Here is a 24647-nt window from a genome sequence, read left to right as displayed (position 1 = left end):
ATTTTCGTCAAACTGTAGATGTAACTAAAGATGTAACATTCAAGAACATTGAAGAAGATTACAATTTATAAATTTCCAGGCTTCTGAGGATTCTTAGGGAAGAATCATTATCCTGTTGGCCCCATATGTAAGTGTGCAAGCCTATTATAATATATATATATATATATATATATATATATATATATACAAAAAAATGTTTTAAATCTTAAACCTATATGGAGTGAGGATATCTTCTGGTGAACTACAAGACATTGTTTCGTATAATCTGTGGTTGAACTTGTGTGAACATGTGTATTAGTGTGAGTAGATCTTCCGGTGCAAAATGATACTCTAATATGAGGAAGGTATGCGTCAAGAAACCGTGAGTGAACTTGTGGAGGATAAAGACTTTTTATTTATTTTTATTTATTTATTTATTTTTGTAAAAAATAGTTCCTATAAATCATTATTTATCGTGCTGCAATTATAAAAATATTGAAATTAATCACCCATTTCTTACATACTGATTCATCAAGTTTCAGGCACAAGGTATAACTAGTAAATTAGTGATATCACGTGTACAGGATGCATGAGTTAGCGATTTAGCAGTGGCGAAAGAATACAACTTGTCAAGTTATGCATTCACTCTGACTAATGGTGTGAAAACGAAAGGAACGATTACCACACCCCAGTGGAAAAATAGCATAATGTAAAATTCATGTGAGTATAATAAGGGCAGTGAAAAGAAATGTCATCATGATAGCCTGAGAAATATATATGTTAAACGAAATTAGAGTTGTTTAATGAAAAGTCTGGAATGGCGAAAGAAACCTTTAAAAGAAAGAAAAGTCTGTTTTGTGGGACCTTGAACAAAGAGTTGAAGTGTAAGAAATGGTGGGTGAGAAAAGAAATTATTAGGAACTTTTAGATATTATTAGGAAGAGGAAGAGAAACTGGTTGGGACATTGCCTAAGAAGAGATTGTATCATGAGGGACGTCCTAGAGGGTATGATGGCGGGAAAGAGAGGGAGGGGGTGAAGGAGACTACAATTAATGGATGATATTAAAACAGAAAGATCATACGCGAAGACGAAAAGGTTAGCGGAGGACCGTAGAGCATGGAAGCTTCTCAGCTGCGGCAAGTGACCTGCCAATAAAGGCAGAATACCTATGATGATGATGATAATGAAAAGTGTTCTTCTCTCATTGCATGATTAGTTATAAGTTGCATAAGTGCTAATTTTGTAATGTTTGTGCTTTAAGATGAACAGCTGAACAAAAATCACACCGGTATTTCGTACAATTATTCACATGCTGATTCACAGTATGTTCGCACAATTGAAGGATCTGGTCACTGAATGATTCATGGTCTTGGTTCGAATCCCAATGTGGTAATATAGAATAACATTCCGAACAGTTTGTGAGACGAAATGGAATTGAACGCGGATAATAGGATTTACGTTCACTAGGAACGGGAACCGGATTACTGATTCCGAACTAGCAGTTCGATAGACATATTAGAAATACTAATTATTACTGTAAAAAGATTGCCCGAGCAAGACAGAACCCAGTACCGTTACACTTATAAGATCTTCTCAGAGGTCATACCTGGAACTTTCTGTGATCACATCCGGATTTTTTTCTAATATTTTAAAAGAAAAATGTAACAATGCTTCCTCGAAAATATATATATATATCATACCAAAGCTTGAAATGTCCTCATTGTTCTAAAGTGTTTGATTGCTTTGTAGTCTCAATATTCACAGATTTTTGCGATTAAAGAATAATATCCGTGGTTTGATGCCCATGTGCATCACATCCAGAACGCACTTTTTATTTATACAAAATTAAATTTGATTTGAAAACCGATCTTTAAAGATAGCAGAAGCAGAATACAACTATTTTGCCATTGTCCAATAACCATTACATGGTATGCCTGAGTTGTAGAGTCACAAACTACTTTGGCCAAATGGCTTATATGATCAGTGTCATTAACCACTGGAATCATCTTACAATTAAAAAAAAAATGAAATTTTTAAGTTTTACGTACCACGATTATGCCGGTTAGGCTAAAGGAGACGGTGATGATGAGATGACTAAAATGGTGAAATGAAGAAAGTGGGAGGAAACAGGAGAACCCCGAGAAAACCCACGAGCACAGTGTTTGTCCACCACAAAGTACACACGGCACGAGCTGGGATCGAACCAGGGACCCCAAGCACCGGAGGTGAACGCTCTACCACTGAGCCACCGCGCTCCCATCTTACATTTCGAATTGGAAGAATATAAATCCTCTTCCACTTCAGCAGCAACACGATCTGCCTCTTTCTTTGGATATGTTGGTTCATACGCATGCAGAGATTGATCAGTTGCACTTATCGAAGACTTCAGTCACTCCTCTTTTGCGATTCTGAGCTGCTGCAGTCTTTGTGTGATTTTGTCACGTGAGCCACTAATTTATTGCGGTCCACAAAACCCTTAAGACAACTGTCACAATTGTAAGGATACTTTCCTGTGTGCTGTGTAAGATGCTTCTTGAGGGACGTACTGGTTATGAACTTCCTCTGACAGTGTGAACACGTGTAAGGCATCTCCCCTGTGTGTCTTCTTTCATGAGCTGCTCGATGATGCGCGTAACGAAACTTCTTTTCACAGTACTCGCACTTGTATGGGTATGGGTCATCATGCCAACGGCGGTGAGACCAATAGGTACTCCTATAATAAAATTTTTCCCCGCAAATATCACAGGTGAACCTAGTTTCTTTCGTGTGAGTCGCACTGTGTTCCACTAGTCGTTCTTTGAATGGAAATCCCTTTCCACAATGGGAACAATGATATTTATAGTTGCCCATGTGATGAGTCATGTGATACACAAATCCATTCCTTGTTGTAAAAGTTTGACCACAAATCTCACATATCTTCGGATCTTCTGTTTTTCGATGTCTGGTTTCGTGCTCTTTCAGTCGAATTGGATTCCTTATTTCTTTGCCACAGACGCGACAAAAGGGTTCCCGATGAAAAGTGTCTATGTGTTTCTTCAGTTGGTCCCTTCTCCAAAATGTTTTCTCGCATTCACCACCATTTCCACCACATGTCAACCGACCTCGCTTTTGTGTACTATGCGCGTTCTGTTCCGTTACGGCAGATGGAAAAGTTTCATGATGTGAATCACAGTTTACCTTATGCGCTCGAAAATGAGACGTCAATTTGGTTTTGGTTGCAGTTCTGAAAGAACAAAGACCACATTCATACATTGTTCCCTTTTGCGCTTCCATTTGAGTGTGTTGTTTTGGGATAAGCATCGATAACTCGCTACGGGCAACATCTTTCTGCTTATGAAACTGTAACATATGGATTAAAAGAGACTTTCTGAAAGGAAACTTTTTATTACAATGTCGGCACCAATGCTGTTTATTTGGTAAATGACTCTGTTCATGCTTTAACAACGACAATTTGGTATTTGTCTTATACGAACATTTTTTACACTGTAAAGGTTGAAATTGAATCTCTGGTACTGACAACAGGTCTTCATTTTCTGTTACAACTCCATAACTAACTGAATCGCCTAATTGACATGGCTTTGTTTCACCAACTACTCTGAAGTCACTATCAGTTATAGTTACAAGTTCCGATTTACTATCACATGAAATAGACACATTTTCTACAACATACAATGAATCACTGGCACTGTCATCACTTGGATTATTGGAGTTCTTGTTAGAAATCTCAACGCTGGAAAACTTATGCTCTTGTCGATGATTAATCAAATCACAATCTTCAGAAAATACATTATAACAAACTTCACACTTAAAACCCTTACTGTTTTTATGAGTTTTCATGTGGTTGTTTAAGGAAAATTTCTTATCGAAACTTTTGTTGCACACTGTACACACAAAACTTCTGAAAACCACATGCTCTCGACAATGATCCCCAAACAAAACTCTATCGGTGGTACGAAACTTGCAAATATTGCACTCTAATGTTCCTTTATCTTCCAAACTATACTGATGATCACTGATTACTGAAACGAGATTATTTGCATCTGCTCCATGTTTATCGGCCATCACGAGATGTTTATCCTGTTGTGGTGTTAACGGTAGATTGCTCGCAATTTTTCGGTGCATAAACGACTTTACTTCGCCAAAGGAGTGTATGTGTTGTTTTAGATCAGTTAAATATTCACTTTGGAAAGTACAATGTACACATTTATATGAAAACGCACCACTTTTGTTTGAAATTGATTTCCTGTAAACTATCTCCTTACCAGCTGTTTCAGGAGGAACACTTGGAAGAGTCTGGGCTTCAACTGGCAGATTTATAGATTTGTGTGCTATGCCGGCGTTCTGCAAAGAAAAAGACGTCAGAAAATGATAAGTCATTATCTCTTTACACTATTATATATATATATATATATATATATATATATATATATATATATATATACACAACTCTTGCGAGGTGACTCTTGCCACTGAGACAAGAAAAAAAAAGTTCTCTTGAACTTTCGGCTATCGGACATAGTTTCGGATCTACAAGGTACCGAAAGCGTGGGAAAATGGCTAGGGGTAAAATTCACTGAAGAAGTCATACCTGCTGTATTGAATTTTGCATGTTTCACAATCCTGCCATGCACGCGCAAGGGATTTCCCAAAGAAACGCAGGGAGTTCCGGATAATCTGCCAAATGAAAATTGGTCTAAATGGATATGAATTGATAGGGTTTCTACCAGGTAACAATAATTCGTTTGTATTAAGTCGATATCTGGAACAAATACAAAATGGCGGACACCTTCATGGCCGTAGTGTGTGGCTGCATAACCGCCAGGTACGGATGCTGGTCAACAGTGACGTTCTGATTATTAAGTGTAATGAATTTGTTCTCAAATGCTCTAGAAAGACATCTGGAGTGTCGGTAGAGAACAACAGATGAAGCAGGGTGATTCACGTGTGTGGAAACACGTAACGAAACATGCTCAGAAGTGCACGCATACTAAGTAAAAGCCATTGCCGATTCACCAATATTATTCCATCAAACCGATACAATATGATGTGCACGGTTGCATACCAATAAGGATGCAACAACTTAGGCCAAGTTGAAATTGTGCAAGGGGACTCTCAAAGAAACTGGGTAAACTAAATGAAAGTCACTATAGCGGGATCGCATGACCGATATTGAAATGTGGCCAATGTGTGTGTTGATATCAACATGTAGCTAATGGACAAATGTCAACATGTCCCACTACTGCTGGGACACCGTCCCAAGTGCGAAAACTAGGAAAATAACGTTGTACATTCCTCTATTACATCTGGTGCATTTTTTTGGTAGAACGTAACTAGAACACGATTGTATCAATGTCCCTTTTTGTTTGGGACATTGTTCCACAGTCGACACATGAAAAGAAATCTCTTAATCCATGGTTCAAATTCTGATAGAGCGTGAAAATAACAAACTTGTATCATGTCCCACATCTTGTCGGACATATGACGTACTCGAAATATAGGAAAATATCTCCAGAAATTCGTATATTACACACAGTGCACATGCCAAGACAAAGACGAAAATAAACCAATTTGGCATATGCAACACTAATGCTGGAACACCATAAATATGGAAAATAAAGCGACATGAGAAATAGGAAGAAGCGTTTTAAAGCTCTGATTGTTTACAACTGTACAGTAGAAGTAAATAATGAAACACACAAGCATGTTGGGAGGCTGTACAAGACCGCTTGCCAAACGAAGTGGGTACTCCTCAAAGAAATGAATACAGAGAAAGTGAGGCTCCCTCGAAGCCTCAGGGTTAGAGCGCTCGCTTTCGCTCGCATGGTAGCAGTTTCCAAACCTACTGGGAGCCCACGGCCTTAGATTCAAGACCCGAGTAGTTATTTTCCTATTTTTCGCACGAGGGACGATGTCCCAGCAGTAGTAGGACATGTTGACATTTGTCCATTAGCTACATGTTGATATCAACACACACATTGGCCACATTTCAATATCGATCATGCGATCCTACTAGTGACATTCCTTTAGATTATTCAGTTTTTTTGTGAGTCCCCTTGCTCAATTTCAACTTGGCCTCAGTTGTTGCATCCTTATTGGTATGCAACCGTGCACATCATATTGCATCGATTTGAGGGAATATTACTGGTGAATTGATTATGGCTTTCATGTTCTTGACGCTAATCCTTACATTTCCGACGCTTTGAACTCACGTTTACTGAGTATGAGTGCATTTCTGGGCATTTTTCGTTAATTGTTTCCACACATGTGAATCACCCTGCTTCATCTGTTATTCTCTACCGACACTCCAGATGTCTTTCTAGAGCATTTGAGAACAAATTCATTACACTTAATACTCAGAACGTTACTGTTGGCCAGCATCCGTACCTTTTACACCGATTTTCATTTGGCAGATTATCCGAGACTCCCTACGTTCCTTTGGAGAATCCCTTGCGCGTGCATGGTAGGATTGTGAAACATGCAAAATTCAATACAGCAGGTATAACTTCTTCAGTGAATTTTTACCCGACCTCTTTACGTTGGATAGTTTCCCAACTATTAGCGTCTGAAAGTAATTTTCCCAACCTTACGGCACCTTGTAGATCCGAAACTATGTCCGATAGCCGAAAGTTCAAGAGAACTTTTTTTCTTGTCTCAGTGACAGGAGTCACCTCGCAAGAGTTGTAACATTTATTTTGCAATACCCGATATATATACACAGTAGGACGTCGATAATCCGAACGTCAAAAATTCGATCGTGGTCCCTAGAACCTTTTTGCATTTTGTGTTAGCGCTAGCGAAAAACAAACAATAGGGCTGTCCGTCGGCGTTGTGTGAAGTTATGTTTTTACAAAAGCTCATTCATATGTAATTGTTTGTCATACATATTTTTATTTTCCTTTAGGCTTACACAAGTTAAGTATTAAGTATGAGTTTCAAGAACAGTGTAATTTACTGTATGAGTAAATGTAAGTAGCCTTACGTACGGTATTGTAATTAATGCATGTACTGTAAAACCACTGTATCGATAAGAGCATACCATACAATATATTTAAGCCTAAATGTCATTTTCTTGGTCCTTTTCGAAAATCCGAACTACCTGTGGTTTCAATTAGTTCGGATTTTCGACTTCCTACTATATATATAGGGTGTTCCAAAATACATGTTACAACGCCTGGGAATTTGATTCTGCAAGTAAGAACAAGGAGAAAATGTCAAGTGAAAAAATGTCGAAAGCGGTGAAAGGCGCCCAAAAATCGCTGCACACTACCTTTAAAGCACAATAACCCAAGAAAAAATAAGATAGTGGTGTCAGATTAAAAGAAGACAAAGGAAGACTTACCTGACGAGTACAAAGGTGAAGCAATTGAGGGCCAGTTTAAAGTATGCAAAGAGATTTTCAAAAGAAGTGGGGAATGCCTTGTAGAAAATACAAACAATAGAAGACTATGTTCCACATAATGTTGAGATCGAAATGTAGCCAGTGAAAAACAGATGACGAACGTCCACATGTCCCACTACTGCTGGGAACCGCCACATACTCCAAAAATAGAAAAATACCACTGCAAAATTTGTTATTGCACAGGGTGACGTTGTGATAGGAAAAGTAAAAGTAGCACAATTGTATGGATGGCCCACTATTGGTGGGATATCGTCTACACTGGCAAAGTAGAAAAATAACACTGCAAAATTTGCTATTACATACGGGTCACATTGGGCACAAAAGTAAAAATAACCAACAAATTAAGTAAATAAAATAAACAATAAATAACATTTGGACCAGATAAGCTGCCGTGATGGATTGCACCAGAGCTCTCTCGAGCTACGTATGTAGATGGTATACGCGCTTTGGAGTGCGAGGCAAAGGTTTGATTCCCGGAAGGGGTTCATGTGGTTTAGATCCCATGTTAAGCTGCAAATCAACGTCTCATATAAGGCCTCGCTGCTAAAAGGGACGCTAAACTCAGAATTAACCAAGCCAAATCAATTCTTTCCCATATCTTGACCAATTTCAACCCAACATTTCAAGAATAATTCAAAGGTTAAAGGGATAGCTTACACACCAAGATGCATATACCAGGATTTTGTCAAGTGAAGCGTACAACTTTCAAATTAGAGCTAAATTTATTTCTCACTTTTAACCAATTTCAACTCCTTGCAATAGGAATGAATCTAAACTCTAAACCTTTAACGAAATGCACGACAATTTCATAAAATCCGGGCGGTTTTTATTACTATTTTTTAAAGGAAAAATACGATGAAACATACATACAAAAAATTTTTGTGTAGTAATTAAGTTCACTTGTTTTGTCACTACATGCTAGAAGTGAGTGAAACTGACAGACAGTCTTTCTTTAAAGTGCATTTTTTTTTCTTAAGAGTTTAAGTCAGACATCACTAAAGGGAATGTTAATGTATTTTGTACTTAAACGGTTTAAAGTAATTCCGAACTGCTCTCCACAGTTTCTTTCACTAGAGAAACTTACTCGACTTCGTGCATGTGTCATCTTCCCCGTTTATCTTGTGCTTGTTTGCTCGCTCACATGAATGTTTTCCAAATGAACAGAAAGTGACAGACTCTTATGTTGAGATAGTCATTATGATTGTTATTATTTTAAATTAACGTCCACTAGGTTTGATGAAAAATTGAAAGGTAGAATGGGCAGACCAGATCTCAGTAGAAGCATGTAAAAGCTTGTGTAATGAGGGAGTTGATATTTTCTGGGATCTTATGAAAAAAGTATGAAGGCAGAAGAGGAGTAGAGGGAAAATGTATTGATGCCAATGCATAATGGAAAGGGGGATGTTTTGGAATGTGCAAACTATAAAGGGATAAAGTTAACGTCTCTTATAGTAAGGTATGGGGAAGGCTTGTTGAAAACCGAATACAGAAAGAGAAATGAAGTTTGGGATTATGCCGGGAAGGGGAAAAAAAAAAAAAACCTAAGACAGCTGATCGAAAGACATAGAAAGTGGTAAAAAGAACTACATGTAGTGTTTTAGACCTAGAGAAGCTATATGACAGTCTGCTCATCCAGGAAGTATGGAGGTGCATAAAAGAGAAGAGAGTTGCTAAAATATGGGTCGATGGTGAAGGAAATATGTTGAGGAGTAGTGACTCAGACCAAGTGTAGCATTAGTATATCAGAAGGATTCTCTATAGGGGTTGGAAGGATCAGCTCTCAGCTCATAACTTTTCACTTTGTAATGGACGTCATTGTAGAAGGAGTGAGATGTCATGGAACATGCTGTCTGTAGATGACATTATACTGGTTGAAACTTACAGAGCGAGCGAGCGAGCGAGCGAGAAAGAAAGAGAGAGAGAAAGGCTAAAAGCGAAACTGGAGGAATGCAGAAAGGCATTGGAGGATAAGACAATGAGGATTAGTGGCGCAAATGCAGCATGTATGACACGGTGGAGAGAGTGGTAGTTTTGTAAAACCCTACGGAGAAAGGTTAACATCGACGCCAAACTTTAAATATCTTACGTAGGGATGAGCAGATTCCGATTCTCGATTCTTCGATACCGGCAGTATCGAGGAATCGTCGATTCTCGATTCTTTGCGCTACCGGGTTCGATACAGATTCCGATGGAAAAATAGTGAAAACTCTCAAAACCATGTATTTTCTGATGGTTTGTTACGAAAACACTAAGAAATGTACAGAAAGTTTTAACAAACCATAAATTACTACCTTCTGCAATGAAAAGCTACGTAAATTATTTCGGACAGACGACAAAAATCACCGACTGATCGGTTCAAACCACTTAACCTAAATCGAACGTTCAGCATTGTTTTATTTGGACGACAAATATTCATAATTGGTTATTTAGATAGAAGGTTATTCTTTTTTAATATTAAAAATTGTTAATACATTGTTAGTAAAATTTTAAATTATGTATCCTTTATAAAAACCACAGCCTAAATTAAGTCAACTGGAAATTGGTATTGGTTGTCAGTAGTCAGTATATCGTCTGTCTACAGTACAGTTTTAATCCACTATTGCTAAAGTGTGGCCTTTGCTACACGAACGCCATTTGCAAGTACAACTGAAACTGAAACGTATTGCCTTATTGCAGACAATTTGTAATTATCCAACTCGGAAAAAGAATCGGAAATAAAATCAATTTCTTCAGTTTAAATGTTATTTACAATTGTACGATTAGTTTCACCTGGAAACGGGAATTTTTAACTGCTCATACATACAATAATTAATTCTGGCCAATGTACTGGCAACACTGGTTTTGCATGCCACGTCGTCTGTCGCCATTTCGCTCTTGCGTATTTGCGTCTATGTTTGTTTGGTCTATGTTGGTGTTTGGTTTTAAAACAATAATTATTTCTGAAAGTGTATGAAATGACGACCAAAAGGAAAATTAGTGAAGTTTGGCACTTTTTTACCAAAGAATGTGAAGAGAGTGTTTTTGCTGTTTGCAAGTTATGCAACAAGAAAATATCAAGAGGTGGTAAGTCCCATACAATTTCAACCCGCAACAAACATTTGCAGACCTTTCACAAAACAGAGTTCATGGAAATTAAACTTCAAAAATGTGAGACTAATGTAGGCCTATACGATCCACCAATAACACTAAATGTGACAGGTCCAAGCTCTGCAAAAGTAAGTAGGCCTGCTACCCCCCTTGCATATTGATATTACTAGCCCAGGTTCAAGCAGCTTTGGGATTTCACCTGAAGCTCTCCCAAGCACATCTCCCAGCCTGATCCAACCAACTCTTAGTAATTTTATAAAAAGGAAATCCAAATTGAGAAATGATGACCCTAAGGCTAGGGCAATAACCAGAAAAATCAGCGAGATGATTTGTCAAGACAATCAGCCATTCAATGTTGTTGAAGACAAAGGCATTATGAAGTTCATAAATCATCAAGAACCAAGATATGAGATCCTTAAAAGGAAATATTTTACCACAGTTGAAATACCCAAGTTGTATGATCAAACCACACTTGAGGTGTATGAATTAATTCAGGGTGCCGAGAATATTAGTATAACGACTGATCTTTGGACTTTTACAGCTAATGATGACTATATGAGCATAACTGCACACTTCTTCATAGATTCAGAATGGAAACATATATGCTTAGAGTGTATTCTTTTTCCTGAAATAAATCATTCGGCTTAGGCCATCGTCGATTTTCTGAAAGAAGTTTTCAAGAAATGAAATATTGCTGAAAAGATTCATGTAATCGTAAGAGACAATGGAAGAAATGTTATGGCAGCAATGGCCTCAAGCAACTTTGTAGCCATTCCTTGTCTGCACCCCCTGCAGTTGGTGATTAAACACGGTTTGCTAAACCAAAAAAATGTCCTCAATTTAAGTTCAAAATGTCGAAGAACTGTTGGGCATTTTAAACACTCAGCCCAGGCAACGAAAATAAATCAGCTCAACAAGTCGTATGGGTGAAACAATATAAGCTGATACAAGGTGAACCTACGAGATGGAACTCCACCAAACACATGATGGACCGTTTGCTGGAACAACGAAGAGCCATATCCTACGTAGCCCCAGAGCTAAGCAAACCTATTGAGTTAACTGGCAATGACTGGGAACTAATATCTAATATTGTGAAACTCTTAACAATTTTTGATGATGCGACATTCCAATGCAGTTCTGCTCAAACGGCCATATTCGAGGTCATACCGATAGTGAACAGCGGAAAGAAGGAGCTAGAAACCTTAAAATCAACTTCTGGATTGGAAACATTTACCAGAGAATTCCTTGAATCCCTCAACAGAAGATATGTCACCTTAGAAGAAGCGAAAGAATATGCTTTAGCCACTCTCCTTGATCCACGGTTGAAAGGAAGTGTTTTTTTGAGTGAAGAAAGTCTGCATAGAGCTAAAGAAATACTGCTGAGAGAAACTCAGATGTTGAATGGGACAGAAACCTCCATCAAATTACAGAAACCCAACATTCCTCAAGTGTCTTAGCTTCAACTTCAAACCATGTAAGTCAGCAATTTTAAATTTTAATTAGGCCTTTAATGTCAAATTCTTAAAATAATAATAATAATAATAATTTTTATTTGAATAAACTAAGAAAATAAGCTATGTGTCCCACGCTATAATTACAAGGCTAGGCTACATTTATTTAATGTGTTTTATTTAAGTAGGCTATTTATTTATTAATTGTGTTTAAAATTTAATCACATTTAAAAGTAATATGGCATAGCTAATAAATAAAGCTTGGGAAACATAGCCTATTTTCATAGTTTTATTCAAATTAAAATAAACTTAAATTAACAAAATACAAAATCTTACTCATATTAAATTTTTTAATGAACATTATGAAAAACAAGTCATTCCTTGCCGACCTATGAAAAAGAAATTCTATGTTAACTTACTACTAGCTATTTACTTTCAGTTGCAATTTCAGTTTGAAATTGAGTTAATTTTTTAATTGAACTAGTTGTTTTGCTATGTACTTCACAAAATATTTGAGCGTAATTGTTACTGTATGTTCAATAACATTTTCTTAGGTACTAAAGCTTACCTGAGCAATATATATATATATTTTAAATTTGAAAGAACAAGTATTCAGACATTCTCTTACTCAAATTTTAAGATGAAGAGATCTAAACTTATCCGTAATTGTTAATTTTCTCTTGAAATTTTTAAAACGGTACACTTGAAATGATTCGGGCTTGTTAAGTGTTTAATCATTTTTTTTTTTTTTTTTTATGCAGGTCGATTTTAAAAAGTTAAAATTATGTTGCTAGTAGAAATAAATTAGTTGGTCTCTGTGCTTATTCAGGTTGGATTTGCTTCAGTCATCAATTGACAGACTAAAGACCAAAATGTGGAAAAGATACTCAGTACTGATGGATGATCCTGATAAGACTTCGACTACTATAGTGTCAATAGCAGAAAAAGAAGTCATTCAGTACTTCGCTGAACCTCTGTCAAGTCCTCACACCAATGCTGGAAACTTCTGGAAGAGGGAGAGGATTGCATTTTCTCGACTCAGTAAATTGTCAAGATAATATCTCTCTGTTTCACCAGCAACAGTGCTTTGAGAGAGACTGTTTTCCATGTCAGGGCAAATTTGTGACAAAAAAAAGAAACAGATTGGACCCAGAGAGGGTTCAAATGCTTGTTTTTCTTAACAGAAATTTGAAATACAATCCAAACTTTTAGTCGGTACTTTTCTTTTCATTCTAATTCCATATTTGCACGTTTTGAACATTTCAGTTTCAATTTTTCATTGTTTTAAAAGAGTTTTTATTCATTTGCAATAGGCTAATAAAATGTTTTTGGATTCAAATGTGTTTTTATTACTTGTTTTACCCAGAATCGGTATCGAGCCCGGAATCGAGAATCGTGAGTAAAATTTCAAAATCGGAATCGGAATCGAGAAATTTTGGAATCGGCCCATCCCTAATCTTAAATCATGTGTTGAGGGAGCTCTCTGCTGAACCAACACAGATTACAAAGTGGATGGCTGACCTGGAAAAAGATCAGGTATGATAGGAGGGTAAATTGCAAGACGAAGGGTAGGTGGTACAGAAGGGTAATGAGGCCAGCAGTGATATACAAATCAAAAACCTGAGCAATTACATCCGCACAGGATGGAAAGATAAATATAACAGGAATGAAAATGTTAACATGAATGACAATGAAAGAATCCGGAACAATTTTATTAGAGGAACAGATAAAGTGGAGCCCATCAACAAGATGATACAAGAAAATAGGCTCAGAGAGTTCGGACGCGTGATAGAAAAAAATCAATGAGTTTCGGTTTTATTATTCCTGTTTTGGACCTTACCTCATCTTCAATAAGCTTTCTCGAAATTGTTTTGTCTTTAAAATCTTTTGATTCAATTCTAAAGCTATTAAGAGAAAGCTGGGTGAGAATAGGAGCTTTTCATACAGTACAAACATTTATATTCTCTCAAAAAACATTTATACTTACATCTGCTGCTACAGCGATTCCTTCTCTAACTGCAGCCAACGTTTCCTCTGCTGGCACTGTTACGATATTTGCAACTTGTCCTTCGTTCCTCTTTTCATCGGCGGTTGTAATATTGTCTAAAAAAGAAATTAATAAACGAATAACGATGATAAGTCACATGATTAAAAAATATAAAATAAATGCAAACTAAATTTACAATAATCCCAGAGAAGCAGCTCTTCATTGGCATTTCAACACATCAATCTTTTATTATTTTATTAAACAAGGTAGTAATCTTAATTTCAGGAATACTAATGTACATAGTTCTTGCTATTGTTACTTTCCTCTTGATCGTCAAACTGTAACTAGACAAATCTACGTGGCAGGTTGTTACGTTTGATTTGATTTTGTGTTTAGTGTCACTTTCAGCAGCTAGGCTATGTAAGACGTGGACCTACAGATTAACTATATGAGCTCCTGGCGGAAATCTAAGACAGGATTCCCACACCAGAGGCGCGTATGCTAACCGCTTAGCCACGAGGGAACTCAGGATTTGTCACGTGAATTCGATAGGAATAATATTAGGTTGATGTGATGTCCACCTCAGATGAAAAAAAAAAAAAAACTATAATGTCTGGTTAATCAAATTAGTCGCTGTCTGTAACCATACACATTTGCCATCGCTCAACCAAAGACTAGATTCCTTGGCGAAAGAAATCTGACATCAACGATGCGAAGGAGTCCTTAATCACATGTTGTACAGTTCACGGCACACAAAATGCTGCAGAAACGTTACGTCCAATTACTAACAAGCTCTTGCACCATGAGCTTAAGCATTCAGAAACATACGTCATGATCGACTAAGTCCTCTTGTATCCAATCCAACCTCTCCCCTTCCTTCTCTTTTCCTTGTCTAAAGCAGTCTGTGTGACGTAATATACTCTTTCCATTCAGACGAAAAAAACAGGAATCTGTCCACAAGCTTTATAGCTCTTTAAAAAAACGTCTCTTTCATTCGTTTCTTGTGAAATGCACTTTTACAGCCTAGATAAAAAATATCACAAAATGTTCCCATAGCTTCACAAACGCCTTTATTTACATTTTTCCCTTTTTCAAAGAGTACATATCAAGCTAGGAAGATGTACCTTGTGAAATCTGTAGAAATTGTCAATTCTGGCAGTAGGTTTTCTGCTTACCAAAGTCCGTAATACAAAGCTCTAAAAGCTACTGACAGAAATGAGTGTTTTTCAAAATTTCTAATAAAACTCCAAATGACCAAAGCAGTATGCATATATTAAGATTATATATTTGTGTTACAGTTTCGGCTACGTAACATAGCCTACGTTATGTAGCCGAAACTGTAGCACAAATATATAATCTTAGTATATGTATACTGCTTTGGTCAGTTGAGTTTTATTAGCAATTTTGAATTTTCCAAAGCTGCAATGAATAATTTACAAGTGTTTTTCAAAGTTTAATTTCATTTTGTTTCCCTGTAATTGCATGCAAATGTTCCAGAAGCGTCATTTGGGCAGGACAGAATGGTGTAATTCCTCCCTCCATTGAGTGTAATAAACACATATTGTTTGATCAAATATATACAGGGTGATTCTTTATGGGGTTTACAACTTCAATCAGTTATAATTCTTTATTGGAATCACACAGACTTGGTTTATGACATTATACCGCAAAACACTTTGTGACATCCATTATGGCTCAATGTGTGCACCTGCCATCATCTTGGACACATTCCAACGAAAGTCGATTTCCTGCCAAACAATAACCAGCATTTCGGGGTAACGTCCACAATGGCTGTTGTGATGCGATGTTTCAGTTCATTAACATTATCAAGTAGGGGAAAGTTGCACACCTTATCTTTTACAAACCCGCACAGAAAGAAGTCAAGTGGCGTGTGATCTGGAGACCGTGGCGGCCAGGCAATTGGTCCACCACGACCTTTCCACTTATCTGGGAAACGCTGATCAAGAAATTCTCTTACGTCTATCAGGTAGTGCGGCGGCCATCTTGTTGCCACGATAAGCAGCCATCGTGGTCATCTTCGTCTAACTGTGGATCAATGAAGTTCTCGAGCATATCAAGATAGGCGATGCCGGTGATGGTGCTCTCAGCAAAGAATGGTCCATGCACCTTTGCTCTGGAAACAGAGCAAAACACGTTCACACGAACCAGCTCCACATGCGCATTTCGATTTTCCGTGCCCTAAATACGACAATTGTGTGTGTTGACTCGGGCGGAAAGGTAAAAAGTTGATTCGTTACTGAATATCACATTGTTTAAGAATGACTCATCACCACTAATGCGATCCAACATGGTAACACAGAATTCACGTAGGGTATGTTTATCCGCTTCATTCAGTTCTTAAAGCAAGGACAGTCTGTATGACTTCCTGGACAAACGTCTACGTAATACACGCCAAACAAGTGGTCTGAGGGATACCAGTTTCTTGTGATGCATATCCCGTAGATTTTCGAGGGCTGCGGACAAAACTCTCCCTAACTGCTTCTACTACATCGTCAGTCACGGATGAGCGTCCTGAAGCCTTTGTGTGTTGCACAGAACAACTTGTTTCAACAAATGTCTGGTGCCATTTGTACACTGTTGGTCTGCTGGGTGGTTCCTTACCGTATTATGTGCGAAACTTGCTGACTTCGTTTCTTCAAATCAAAACACACATTTAGCTCTTTCCGCACCAGTGAAAGTCTATTTCCAACGACTGACCAGTGGCGCCGCGTGTGGTCAACTTCGCAACTACTCATTACGTGAGTCAAATTAGAAGTGTTTTGCAGTATAATGACATATAAACCAAGTCTGTATGTGGTTCCAATAAAGAATTATAACTGATTGAAGTTGTAAACCCTATAAAGAATCACCCTAAAGTGAAACTCATATGTCGGCCGAGAATCCCCCTTCCCCAAACAAAATCTAAAATGACGCTCCTTTTACCAACAAACCTATAGAGTTACTACAGCACATTGCTAGAACACTTACATTTGGAATCAAGAGTCGAAGATTTGACCCAAGCTATGTGCGTTCATAGTAGACGCCATTGAAAGAAAAACATTGAAATAGGGAGACAGAGAGATGATTTACATAAGCAAGTTTAGAATTAAAGAAAAAATGATTGGACAGCATCCATATTATTGACCTGTACGGGATTTCCCAACCTGCCTTCCAAATTTCGCAAAAATGACTCTTCTATCCCAATGGGGGATTTTTCTCATCATCTTCATCCGACTATGATCCCACATTAGGACTAAGATTTGCCACTTGATTGGTCTTATAAACAATATACCCTATATATATATATATATATATATATATATATATATATATATATATATATATATATATATATATATATATATATAAACATACATACCTTTATCAACTGTCGCAGAAATATCAGGTAACTGGGTCATCTGTTTTGTGGGTTCATCCAACTCCTCTAATTTGTATTTTTTCCTAAGAAAATCCACCAATATTTTTCTTACGACTTCCATGTCATATTGCAGTTTGTCCAAATGGTTTATTAGAGCCACACATCGAAGACACAGCAAATCGTTTTCAGACACTATCAGCATATATCCATCTCCTAGTAGCTGCCACACCTTTGACATCATTTGAACTTTGGAATAGGATGTCGTTCCCTTGGTAAGAGGCAGAGCTTTATCACATAACAGTTCTTCACAGACGAAACATTTTGGAACTGCTTTGGTGTCCTATGGATATATAAATATCAACTTGAGCGACTCTTAATATTTCCGATTACAATTTGCATTTAACAAAGGTTAGAGCTCATCTGCTATTACATAACAACTATACGAAATCAACTCGAATTAATTTATATCACTTTTACATTTTAAATCCTATGACAGTGAGAGAGAGAGTGAGTGAGTGTGAGTGTGTGTGTGTGTGTGTGTGTGTGTGTGTCTGTCTGTGTGTGTGTGTGTGTGTGTGTGTGTGTCTGTCTGTGTGTGTGTGTGTGTGTGTGTGTGTGTGTGTGTCTGTCTGTCTGTCCCTCTCTCTCTCTCTTTTGTCAAGCATTTTCAGATAAGGTAACATTCTTCATCAGATATCTAGCAAAAAATTGATTCAAAAAGGTTGCAAATAGAGAAGTTTACCAGAAATATTTTCTACTTCTTGCAAACAGTGACTCCTATCTTGAGAAATAAGGGGGGGGGGGATATTTACCGATGTCCTACGCATATTCCCAGAATATTGTACATGTCTGCTCATAAAGGGTCTCAGATAAAAATTTCCTGAGACATCCTTAATTACCCTAGCTCGTTCTCTTCAGAATGGAACACTCTTTCACATTGTATTTTTTAAATTTCCCCATCATGTACCATAGGCGGGAAATGTGAGGGAAAAGGGAAATTTCCCTGAAAAAAATCGCATTTGCCCCTTGTCGCCCCTCTGGACTCCGCCCATGTTATGATATAGAGCTGAAAAAGATATGGTAAATACTAGGGTAAACACTGAATGTTTGTACAAGATTTCAACTTCTAGCTGCAAAAGTAAGCCCGCCAAAAAATAATGAACTTAGGTGTAACAAAAAAATATATATATATATTTTCCCCTTATGACGTCATGACCCCAAGATGCAAAAACCCTCACGAAACATATTCTACAATGCTTCTATGCTTGAGAAAACACAAAAGACCCGAGGTCAAAAGATTTATTGGTTCATTTTTAAGCCCAAAAAGAAGACAGTGCTCCATGGGAACTATAATTCCCATCAAATTTAAAAGGGATAGAGAGATTTAAGATTTTTGGGGAAAAGCATAGATTTTGTTCTAAGACCGTCAGTGTCTTAGAGATTTAATAGCTTTGCGGTAAACTTTAAGCAAACAACTGACTTATCTGCGTCTATATGTCTTAAAATACCGATTATAATATTGATTTGGTAGTAATAAAAAAAAGAAATAATGACGAAAATTCAAATACATCCATGATTTTAGCGTAATGCTCCAAGGAGTTCAGATCATTGGGTTAATCATAAGAGCCAACTGTATAAGATAGACTGCATTAAGGTGGATCACTAGGTGTTCTCGGTGCTATGCTAAACACTGCTTGAATAGTGCGGCGTTGCCAGATAGTGTCGAGTGTTTACTGATGCCAGATAATAAAGGAACTAATCATGGAATTCTGCGTGGATACTTACTGGAGAAATTATTTTTCGACCGTTACTGCAATTCACAGCTAAGTTCCGCTTCTCGAACTGCAACGCTAGAATCCAGGAATTAAACGTACAAAGTCTGCAACAACGCATTATGGCGTTCTGTGCAAATTTCTTCTCAAAATCTATTTCCTTAAATATAAATTAACATTTAAATAAAATGTGAGACAAACACGAAAAACGGTCAAATAATATGTCTATTTCGTAATAAGATCGTTACTTTTAAAGTACTTTACATATTCAAATAAACATCTCTTAAAATTGAGCACTTCTAGTAAGTTCTAACAGCAAGTGCCATCTTGTGTGCTCATTGTAAAACGAATTAAATAATTTCTTCTATTTGTTACATTTTTCAATATCAGAAGACACAACCAAATGGATCAGTGTCTTATGTTGTAGCTGAAACATAACTTTATCTTATAGTACAATATTTATAATACGTAACGTTTCATTGCGCAGTAGTTAAGGGAAGGAGCTAAAATATGTACTGACTTCCGGGTGGTGATCCACCTTAATTTCCAGTGTGGGAAAAAGAAAATATGCAGCATTACTATACAGTTTTTTCAACGTTATAACTCAATCTGAAAATATTATTTAAATATCATAGGTCTCACAAACAATCGAATTTTAATCCTAACTCGATTAATATATAACAAAAGGCAAAATGAGATTTTGATGTCATCTCTTGTCATTTAAATTGAATTGTCTCCCCATTATCTGAGTTAGATAAAATTCACCTAGTAAATTTTATACATATGGATATTTTAGTTTTGGGTCTGAATCTAAGGCCTAAAATATTCAAAACAGGAGTCCGAATCCGAACTTCGAAATTTCGGATCTGGATCCGGATACGTCTGGCCATCCCTACTGCAAATGTTTTGTTCCAGTTCGATGCTTCTTGTGGCCAGAGCTAAAAACTTTCAGCGTGACCCTCGTATTTGGTCAAAATATTGAAGTTTGCATTCAATACTATTAATACTAATTAAGACAGTTTTCTGCTGAAGATCGAAAAAATGACTGTGAATGTGTGCTTGTTAAAAGCTTCATTATTTTACTTATATTCTCATTTTAAATAATATTATATTGATAATATCCAGGTCTCTCGCATTAATAATATGAGGTAAACGTACGAAGTAGCATCTTCATGCTTCTTTAGAGCAGACTTACTCCCAAGCAAACGGAATGTAAGTTTCAGAATAGATAGCAAAATTATATTTATTCAGACACAGTAAAGACTACAATTATTTCATTCTGGTTGAGTTGAAAATGTTATCACTTTCCTTAGAGCTTAAGATACGAATTTTCAAGTACATAACCACACTGAGTGTTTAAAAGAGACACGATGATGTAATTTGCACTTGCATATCTTCGGATTTATATTGCATTCGGCTTCACTGGAGGCATAGTTTCAAATTGATGGATCACATCAATTCTAAGAATAGGAGTGAAAAAAGTATGAACAATATCATGTAATTATTAAGGTGAGGTAAGTCGTTTTTTAACGCGATCTTCTAATGTATTATTAGATTTTGATATATATTCTATTTTCCAATCAAACCAGAATTCATTTAAAGACAATTTCGTCTCGTTTTGTCTAAGTATATACCGGTACACTTACCGTATATGGAATGGCACCTAATATTTTCACGGCAGGTTTATTACAGCTTCCAGGTAATGTCGAAATTCCACTACTCATTTTCTGAAAAATTAAATACAGTAATTACTAATATTAATGAACAATTCTAGCCTTCATACAATATTTAAAAATTGTAACGCATAATAACCGTGTTAATAATTTATAAGTTTTATAATGTTTACTTTTCTGTACATATGTCAAGAAGTATAAGTATCTATTATGACCATAAGTACCTGTTATGACCATTATTACTTCTTTATTGTTGTCGACTTTTTCGGAACTTGAAATTTTAAAATATCATCCAATCCTTTCGACAAATCATTCAATCATGCACACAAATTACCTTTATTTGTAAATTACTTTTAAAGTACAAGATATTTGTTTGTTCGTTCGTTATTTAGTGATCTTCTTTCCTAGTGAAAAGTTAGATCCAGTTTTCGAAAAAGAAAGTGTATTTTCAAAGAAAACGTTAGTCCCATATTTCATTGCAATTGTTTTGTATTTTTAAATTAGAATGAAAAATAAGCATAATGATTTACCACGGGGAAAACAAGTGACTGAGCTTTCTTCTCTATGAGAAGGTTGGTAATCACAAAAAAAAAATATAAAAAAATAAATAAATAAATAAAAAATAAAAAAATACGACGCTACTTTGTATTTACAAATACTACTAGTACTTATACTACGGGTCCGTACGTAAAATACTCCGTATAAAAAGGTTTTCACAAGTGAATTCACCGATAACTTAATATGTTACGTTAAGACTGGAGCAATCAGTCCAATAATTGTCGTACAGAACACTACTGTTCTGGTTACTAATCTAATAAACTTTTGTTGTAATATCCTATAACAGTAACCTATCGCATTCCCCTCATCATTCCTATTGGGCCATCTAGCACAAGTTGGTTGATATTTTATGCACTGTAGTTTTTATGCCGTACGTCCACACTGTATTTGTACTGGGGTTAAGTTTAGAGTTGCCCCTCCGACTTTTATAAAAATCAGGAAAATTTACAGGAGAAATTAGGTAAGAAATGATTATTGGAAGTGCTCATGTGATGTTTAGGTGTGTTAGTTTGGCAGTAAAGTTATGTTTAATACGAGAAAAGACATCTAGAATGGGTAGTATTTGCAAGACTCGGAAGGTTTCAATGATTCAGCAGCATGGTAGTCGTATAGGATGGCGAACCGGTTTACAGACTTAGTCAAATTTTTACTTTGACTCGGACAGTGACTGCAACCGATTCATCTGACCCTGCTCCCGAAGCACTTTAGGAATCACATTGAAGCTGCTCCACCCAATTGTGACGTAACGTGACGTGGTATTACATGTTGGAAAATGTGGAATAAAACGAGCACTGCAGGGCTTCTAACCCCTTTCGCTCGCTAAGCTATATTCCGTAACATAAGTAAATCACTTTTTTTATCAATAAAGTTGTGTGAAAAGTGGACTATATACCACGTGACAGCACCAAAGTCATGAACAGTTCCAGGAAGTGACTGAACCCATGAGAACCAATTGAAGTCACTGACCGTGTCAAAATAAAATCTTGCCCAGAACTATATAAGAATAATGAAGAGAATTTATTACATTTGGTAATTGTTTAGAAACGGAGGGCCAAAATTAGTGAAAAACAGGATAATTTACAGGAGAAATGGGTTGATAGTGTTGAAAAAATATTTTACATAATTTTTTAAAGGCAGTAGATAAAGGTAAGTGGAAGTGATTGCCATTTTATGCCGAGAGCAGAACCCAACGAACCCCTGCGGGGCTTCTAACCCATTGTTCCTTCTCCTCTTCCTCCTCCTCCTACTATTTCTTCTTCTTATATTATGGATGCTAGTTTAACGTATAAAACCATAAAACTACCCAATCGGAATAGAATATCGCAAAAACTTGGTGAAAAAGCTGGCCCCCAAAGTTAAACAATAGCCTTAAATTTTTATGAGAACCACGGATTACTAAATTTAAGGGTCCATGTTCCGTTAAGGGGGTCCAAAACTACACTGGACCTCCTTAAGCTAAGCTAAGCTAAGCTAACCTAACCTAACCTGACATAACGTAACCTAACCTTAGCTAATAGAACCTAATATAACGTTATATTATGAAATCAAACGAAAATCAATAGAAAGAAGCGGTGCCAAAGACACTGGACTTCCTTAACGGAATATTGACCAATTTAAGTGATAATTGAAGTTTCTATGAAAACTGGTTCCAGTCACTGGTCCAGGCATTTATCCTGAAGTTGGGCGTAAGCTTTCGCCACCTTTCATCGCTGTTATCTCTTTTCCACATTTTCTGCAATTTGTTATTCGGTTCATTAATCCGTGCTCTTCACAAACTTTTAAAAGATTTTGCTCGTTATCAACGTATTGCTTCACAAATGTTAAAACTGTTACTTCATTGCCCTTGTACATTCGCCATGTTGATAACATAAATGCTCATTACTTTACCACAATGCAACTGTTCGGTTACCTTGCACCAAGTAGTTCCCTCCGCTCGCCGTATAGTCCCATGTTTATAACCGCTTATATATAAATAAACAGATTTTTCGAGACCCTTATATATTATCGAGCACACAAACGATTAAATTATCCATATCTTTCCTGTAAATTTTAAAAATTTTCATGGAAACGGACGCCCAACTTTAGAACTTAACCCTGGTCTAGTCTAACAAGTCCTATGCGGTGACCAAACCTAACAATTTTTAATGTTTTAAATGCTTTTTTGTAGGTTTCAAACTGGAGAGGCGAACTCTAAATTTAAGCCTTATACTGAGCCCTCCTGAAGTCAATCTAAAAGCGGAAATCTAGCTCTTGGGTTAAGTTTAGAGTTACCCCTCCGCTTTTTATATAAACCAGGAAAATTTACAGGAGAAATGAGGTAAGAAATGATAATTTGAAGTTTTTATTTGATGTTTAGGAATGCAAGTTCGGCAGAAGAGTTATGTTTAATACGAGAAAAGATATGTGCAAGTTAGTACTATTTGCCGGATGCGGAAGCATTGCGGAAGGTTTCAGCAGCATGGTAGTTGTAAAATATGGCGAACAGGTGTAACGGATGCGCAAAAATAATGAAGAAAACCTTTAAAATTTTTGTGAAGCCCACGGAGTACTAAAGTAAATGAAATGCAACAATTTTTAATGCTTTAAGCACTGTTTTTTGTATGTTGCAAAGTCCAAGGGCACCTTCAGACTGGAGGGGCAACTCTAAACTTAAGCCGAGCTCTTCATTTACTGCATGCACTCATAAAAGAAATACTAGACTCTAACCTAACCTGATACTGTAAAAAAAAAATTGTCGAAATTTGGTAGCCGTTAAAATTATTTGGGTAAGCGCCAAGTAAATAAGGGAGTCGAATTTCTTTGGAAATCGTTTAGAGCAAAAACGTGAAACATTTTTCCTTTTAATTTGACGGTGTATTGTAATTTGCACGGAAAAATTGGTATGTAGCGAGCGATATCTACTCGAGCTTATCGCGTTCTGCATACTTGTATTATGGTTTGTTTTCAAATAAACTAGACCAACTTTGTGCTTTCGTTCGCAAACAACTTTTAAAATTAACTTACGAATCATGTACACATAAAACAACCCCATCGATATTCTCAATGCAAATAAAGTAAATATAAACAAATACCTGAGAACTTTCCTGTGCTAATTTTTTATTCATCTCAAACAAGAATTTAAATTCTCTCAATAAAGTTTCAGAAACATTTTCAGAGTACTTCTCTGTTTACAACTTTCTCTCTGTTTTGATGCTCTACCACTGTTGCCAGACGAGTCAGTTGGAAAAGCAGGAGATTTGAAGATAAAAAACAGGAGAAAGCAGTAGACACATACAGTTGGGGTGTTTGAATGTGAATCTGGGGGGGGGGGTAATAACATTTGCCATATTAAGGGAGAAGTAGTCAAAACAAGCAATCTAG

At 36.6% G+C, this 24647-nt stretch overlaps 1 protein-coding gene across 1 annotated transcript; it reads right to left on the bottom strand.

The window, feature by feature from the left end:
• Window positions 1-2043: 2043 nt before the first annotated feature.
• Window positions 2044-24515, bottom strand: LOC145690444 (uncharacterized). The gene is made up of 5 exons (XM_081765334.1): window positions 24359-24515; window positions 20703-20783; window positions 17285-17624; window positions 13906-14021; window positions 2044-4322 (listed from the first exon to the last, which is right to left on the bottom strand). The coding sequence occupies exons 1-5, from the start codon at window positions 24389-24391 to the stop codon at window positions 2367-2369; spliced, it is 2526 nt and encodes an 841-aa protein (XP_081621460.1). The 5' UTR covers window positions 24392-24515; the 3' UTR covers window positions 2044-2366.
• Between the last annotated feature and the right edge of the window lie 132 nt (window positions 24516-24647).

Source organism: Thermobia domestica, chromosome 7, assembly GCF_964235325.1.
Source record: "Thermobia domestica chromosome 7, izTheDome1.hap1.1, whole genome shotgun sequence".
Taxonomy (NCBI): Eukaryota; Metazoa; Arthropoda; class Insecta; order Zygentoma; family Lepismatidae; genus Thermobia; species Thermobia domestica.
Note: the sequence above shows the minus strand (reverse complement) of the source record. Positions and strands in the feature narration are given on the sequence as shown.